This window comes from Arachis stenosperma, chromosome 8 (assembly GCF_014773155.1).
Source record: "Arachis stenosperma cultivar V10309 chromosome 8, arast.V10309.gnm1.PFL2, whole genome shotgun sequence".
NCBI lineage: Eukaryota > Viridiplantae > Streptophyta > Magnoliopsida > Fabales > Fabaceae > Arachis > Arachis stenosperma.
The window spans coordinates 15,630,730-15,637,298 of record NC_080384.1 but is presented as its reverse complement, the minus strand read 5'-3'; the positions used below and the strand labels follow the sequence as shown (position 1 = coordinate 15,637,298).

The 6,569-nt window shown below is 26.5% G+C and overlaps 1 protein-coding gene across 1 annotated transcript; it reads right to left on the bottom strand.

Annotated features, from left to right (window-relative positions):
* Window positions 1-286: 286 nt before the first annotated feature.
* On the bottom strand, window positions 287-1,434 carry LOC130946530 (uncharacterized). The gene is made up of 2 exons (XM_057875298.1): window positions 1,054-1,434; window positions 287-830 (listed from the first exon to the last, which is right to left on the bottom strand). Exons 1-2 carry the CDS (start codon window positions 1,393-1,395, stop codon window positions 453-455), a joined length of 720 nt encoding a protein of 239 aa, XP_057731281.1. The 5' UTR covers window positions 1,396-1,434; the 3' UTR covers window positions 287-452.
* Window positions 1,435-6,569: the final 5,135 nt, after the last annotated feature.

The window sequence follows — 6,569 nt, the reverse complement described above, 5'->3', positions numbered from 1 at the left end:
TATTTGTACCGAATTTTCTAACTGATAGATATCATGAAATGAATAGAGTAATTGGTTATTGTTCGGTGGGTGATGTTCATTAAAGCAGTGTCACCAAACCTGTGTTTGTGATCTTAAAATAACACATCAGACCAAAGGACAGAAAAATCATATGTCTTTTGCAAACATCACGTAATAATATGATCCAAAATTTTTAACACTGAGTTGAGAATGCTTTTAGCTCTTGCTCTTGAATCATGATCATCATTTAACAGACTAAAACAGAGAAACTGTTAGTAGTAATATAATTTCAATTTTCAAACTCAGAGGCAATATAAACATAAGTAGATTTTGGATAACGAGGAACACAGCGTGTACATATGATCTAGATTACGTTGCTTAACTAGTTTCTTTTCTTTCTTTCTTTTTTTTTCTTGCGAAACAAGGTAATAATACATAGTGTCGAAATGATTCTAGCAGAAGAGGGGGCCACACCTCTTCTTCAAGAAAGAGGGGTTCTGATCTGGTGGGTGCATGAATTTGCAGTTAGGACAGGAAGGAGAAGATTTGCACAGCATCACCAGCATGTGACAACGCATGCAAACCGTTGCAACCATCTCTTTCTCATTATCTCCCTCTGACATTGACAGCCACGACGGAGTACGGATCAAACCCTCCTCCTGATTACTATTCTTCTTAATAACAAGCTTGTTCGAATTCATCCCCTCCGGTACTACTGCTTCTTCTTTCTTCTTCAGAGATTCACATGTCAAGTTCAGATCAAGGTCTAAGCTCATGTGATTCTGATGATTCTGGTGATTTGGAGGTATCGGTTCCGGTTTCTCCATTGACTGATCAAAAACCATAACAAATATTAACCAAATGAAATGAAGACTTATTACAGGAGAAAACTCAGGTGCAGTGTGAAGTTAATAGCTAAGAATTGTTAAATGATTTGACAAATTTGATTAAATTGTCATTTAACAGCTCTCAGCTATAAACTTTACATGAAGTTGACTGCACCTGAATTTTTCACCTATTTATTTCTGAATAAATGGATATACACATATATACCTGATGATGGTGAAGAGCGAGGAATTGACGCCATTTATGTGGGGTAAAAGGGGTGTCGAGGTGAAGCTGTATGTCGAAGACCTGTTTGTTTGTTGAGTTTATCATGTGATCCTTGAAGAATTCTTGGGCAAAAGGTGGGTGGTCTTGGGGACCCTGCTGCCACTTTCTCTTCTTTGAAGTGGATTCGAAATCTGCATGGAGTTCGGTTCTGGTTCTTGGGCTCTCAGGACCCAATGCTTTCTCAAGGGACATCATAGCTAAGCTACACACCTTACAAATCAAAGGGTTCTTAATTATATTGCCATCAACCTTTTGCGTCTGTCTTTTGTAGAATGAAAGCATGAAGCATAAGATAAGATTATTGAGATATATATAGAGGAGGTAGGGTACGGAGACATGTACACATTCAGTTCACTTACTATACCCAACCTAATTACGACTCTAACTATGTTAAATTTATATTACAATTATTAAAATATAGAATATACATTATATAAGTTAATATATATATATATGCAATCACTAATTTGATTATTATTTTTTTGTGTGTAAACAATAAATAGTATTTTTGTGATCAGTTAATTAATGTTGTATTCTCTTATTAACTTGATTTTTTGATAGCGCTTTTTTTATCAAAGATAAAGAGATATACGATCTCTTAAGTGAATATGAAGAGACTATGCTATTTGAGTTATAACTCATTGCTTGAAAAGATTTCACATATTTTATACCAGTTTTATATCTTTTTACTTCTAAATTCAAATGTTTATTTTTATATAATTAAAAATTTTTCAACCATGTTAGTTTACATTATAAAATGAGCAAACTTAGTTAACCGGTTTTTTGTGCCAATTAATTTGTTTTTAATTTACTCTTCGTAAAACAAAATGTATTTTTTTAATTAAGAATTAAATTGGAAAAAAAAAGCCCAAAACTACATGGTAATTTTTAAGGAGGATAGTGACAAATTTTATATAAATAGTTATTTGTGAAAAATAAAAAATGTTCTAACAACACTAAAAGTTATCCATCAAATAAATAAGTTATTACATAAGTATTGTTTTAAACATTTTTATCAAGTATCAGTTACTAAATTAGTTAATTAGTTATATATTCTGTAGAAAAAAATGTTATATATATTAAAAATTAGTTATTATATATTTATATATAAATATATGTATTATTTTATATATTTTTAATATATATTTTTTATATTATAATATATTTTTATATGTATGACTACAATTTTTGTTATTTTCTATATAGAGAATGAGTTTCACTTTATATTTCGAAAGATAATCTTATGAAACAGGGAACAAAACTAATAGGCTAAAATATATAACAAGGGTTCATAAAATTTAATTTTAACAGAATTTCATGTCTTAAGTGCTCATCACGTTACAAGCATACCTATAAAACAATCATCAATGGCCTTTATACATATGTCGTCAATTCAGCTGGACTGTGCTAAGTGATTTAACATTCCTTCGTTACAATACATAATTTTATGTAATATATTTGGAATACAAATATTATGTTCACAGAGATAAAGACTTGGATGAATTTCTTTTATATATACTTATTAGTTTGAAGCAGCACAATAATCAGTTAATCACACACACATTATAAAAATGATAATAATAGTTTTAAAAAATTCAGACAGAAATTTTAATTATTTATATTTCTCTCAAAATTAAATTTATATATACCTTTTCTGTTATTTAGATTTTTTTTAATTTGATTCACAGTTTAGTTGTCCTCTACGTTTATCGTACCATGAAAAAAATTTCATGAAACTGTTCAAACTATGATGTTGATAGTTTGATAAATCAGAAAGAATTAAGAGAGAAAGAAAAAGAAGTTCTTCTCATTGTTGAAGAAAATGAAAAATTCTTAAAAATATTTGTTGAATTATTACACCTTGTATACTATGTACTCGTTATGTACTCTCACTACAAAATAATGGTAAGTCTATTATTGATGAAAAAATAATTTAGGTAACAAATATTATAAATAAAAAAATGTTACTACTGTTAATATGTATAATAATTAATATATATTGATATAAAAAAATAATTTTATCAAGATTTTTTTTATTTAATGTTAAAATAATATATATTAATATCAAAAAATTAATAATAAAATATAATTATAATTATTAACGAAAATTTTAGTAAAATTATAATTTAATAATTAAAAAATTATTGAATGGTATCTTAGAAAAAAATAATTTAATTATTAAAGATTTTTTAAAAAATATTTTAATAAAAATACAATTCAATCAATAAAAAATAATTTATTAAAGGGTATTTTGGTAAGTAAAATTTAATGACAAAAAAATAAAATTTTTGTTAAAAAATATATTTATAAAAAAATAAATTTTTTTTAAAAATAAATAAAATTAATATTAGTTAACATAAGAAATTTAAAAGAATTTAAAAAATAAAAATTATAAAAAAAATATATATTTTACAAATAAAAAAATAAAAATATTATTTAAATATTTCTCAGAACAAAATAAAATTTTCTTTATTATAAAAGACCACTAGTTTGTTAACCCGCACATGCATAGAAAACCTAATTACACTACTGGTTTTGTATATTCTAGAATTGTGTTATTTTATATTATCTTAGATCCCATTATAGGTTTAGGATTTATATTTCTTTCAAAATTAAATTTATATATATTTTCTTTGTGTATAATAATATTATAAAATGATAATACCAAACAATAATGACCTTCATATCCATACTGACCCCATGCAATAAAATGTTAACATGTATGTCAACATCATATGAATCTAATAAATGAAATTCTCTCATCAAAGCCACGTCACTCAAAGTCGCATATATACGCGCAAAAGAAAAGAAAACCAAATTGCGAAGGAAAACATACGACAACATATAGGATAAATTGAAGAATTTGATGAACAAGAATTATAATTAAAAAGTAATTAAATAGATAAATTAAATTGATTTGGCTCTTGCATGAGAGTACGGGACATAGTGAAAAGGCAAGTTCAAAGGTCAAGTTTGATTGCACTAATGGCAAGGCGGTGATAACAGAGAAATGGGAGAAGAGAGAAAAGTTATGTGTGTGTACGTATGGCATGGCCATTATTATTTATATTTAATGTTGCGAGTTTGTATACGTATACAGTTGAAGGGGGAAGGTCTCGATTCTTGAATGCTTTAATGTAAAATAATAACTCCAACTTCCCTAATTGGGTCACTCAATAAGCTATAAATAAATAGTATGCTTTTAAAGCTCTCAACACCCTCGTCAGCCATTAAAACGAACCACGGCCACAGGTGACCTATGCTATATAGAATTAAACACTCAACAAGCAAGCTTTAAAGGCTCTCAACACCCTCCACCATTAAATCAACCAAATTCTATCACTTATGGAATTAATTTCTATGCACTATTAATAATAGCGTATACATGTTTTATATAAGCAATTGCTTGTGTTAAGGACACTAAAAGTAGTTATTTTTTAGGCTTTTAATTTTTATGCATTTAATATTTAAAAGTACATTAAAATTGTAACAATTTTAATTTTCAATAAGAGATTAATTAATGTGTCTTAAAAATATATGTTAAAGTTATTATTTGTAGAAAATTTTAAACTTTTACTTTAATACATAAATAACAAGTATATTCATAATTTATTTTTTATATTTTTATATAAAATCTTTTAATTGGTATTAAAGTAAAATCTTTTGTGTTTACCTTGTATTTGAGGCGACACTAGTCAGTTTTCCCTTTTTTCTTACTAAAATTAAAATATTATTGGCTTCTAATATTTTTCTTTCAAAAATATTAGTTTGACAGGATAAAAGAAAAAAGTTTTAGTTTTTTAATATATTAAATATATAAAAAAAATAAAAAATACTATTTACTTTATATTTTTTGTTAAATTGAAATTTTATATTTGTAATTTTATTTAGCAAGTGTCCTTACACCAATTATCATAAATATGAATTTTTTAATTATTGAAAAATATAAGTTTTAATGTTTGTTATATAAAAGGTTCCAAATTTTTTTACTTTTTTACTATCTTACCAAATAACTTACATTTATTTGAATGGACAATTATTAAAATTTTAAACATGTTAGTCCATCAAATTTAAGAAAAAAATTAACAATTAAAAATAGCTTGAAAATTAATAACTAAAATTAAATTATTCAAATTATTTTTAAGTTATATTAATATTTAACAACTAAAAAATCAATTAAATAGTTTATCCTCTAATTATTAGTTATCATCAAATTACTTTTAATTATTAAAATAATATTTTTCAACATTTAATTCAATCTTATTATAAAAAATATAAATACAAATTGAGAAATTTTAGATAATCAATATTTTTTTTTGTCCGACTTTTAAATTAATATTAGTATTTTTTTTATGCTAAACATTTTGACCCTTAACCTTTTTTATATAGGATTTAGTTAATTTGTGCATTAAAAACACAGGTTAAAATTACTATATATTTCACATAATATATATATATATATATATAGTACTCGGTGCTAAACAAAGTACACGGATTAAATAAAATTCTAAAAATAATAAGATACTTATTACGTACGAAGACATCTCATAATTATTATTACAAGTCTTACATTTCTTTAATATAAAAATTTTAAAAAATTTATAAAGATAAAATATTCTTTATCTCATAAACTAACTTTTGAAATTGAATTTTATTCGTTTAAGTCTATTCAACATGTGCCCTACAAAAAAAAATGTTGAATATCGTTAGATTTATTGTCGCATAGAGTAATAGCAAATTTATCGGTGGAGAAGATATCGAATTCGGCAGGTTAAATTATTATTACTGGTGAATTTATATTTCCGACAGTAAATTCGTCGATAATAATTAGAAAAAAAAAATAGGTGCGTAAGTTAGTATTGAATTTACCATAAGATAAATCCACTGGTAAATCCATTTAGTAAAAACGCTATGTTTTGGTAATCTGTAATGGTTTTGGTAAAAGCGCTAACGCTCCCCTCCTTCATTTCGAATCCATCTCTCTCTCTACCCTTTCCTCTCCCACTCTCTCTTTAACCCTCTCCCTCCCGCCACTCTGTCAGTTCCGCCGCCATCACCTCAATTTGTTTATCTCTCCCCTTTCTTCTTCCACTCTCTCTCTAACCCTCTCCCTCCCTAGCCGCTCCATCAGCCCCATCGCGTGTTAGCCCCACTGCCGCATCCTCTCTGGCAGCCCCTCTCCCTCTTGTCGCATCCAATTTTGCCAGCCGCCACTAACAACGCCGGCCACCATCAATATTCTCCTGTCCACCTTTGTGTCTGCATTTTCCGATAATAAATATTTGTTTTTATTTTCGTTAAATTTGGAATTAATTTAGATTTTAGTTGTTAATTAGTATTATAATTTAGTTAGAAATAATTTTTTTGTATAGTGAATTTAAGTGATTAAGATAGGATTAGATTAGGTTATTAGACTCTTTTGAGTCTAATGCTGTAATGATGTGATATTGTTGTGG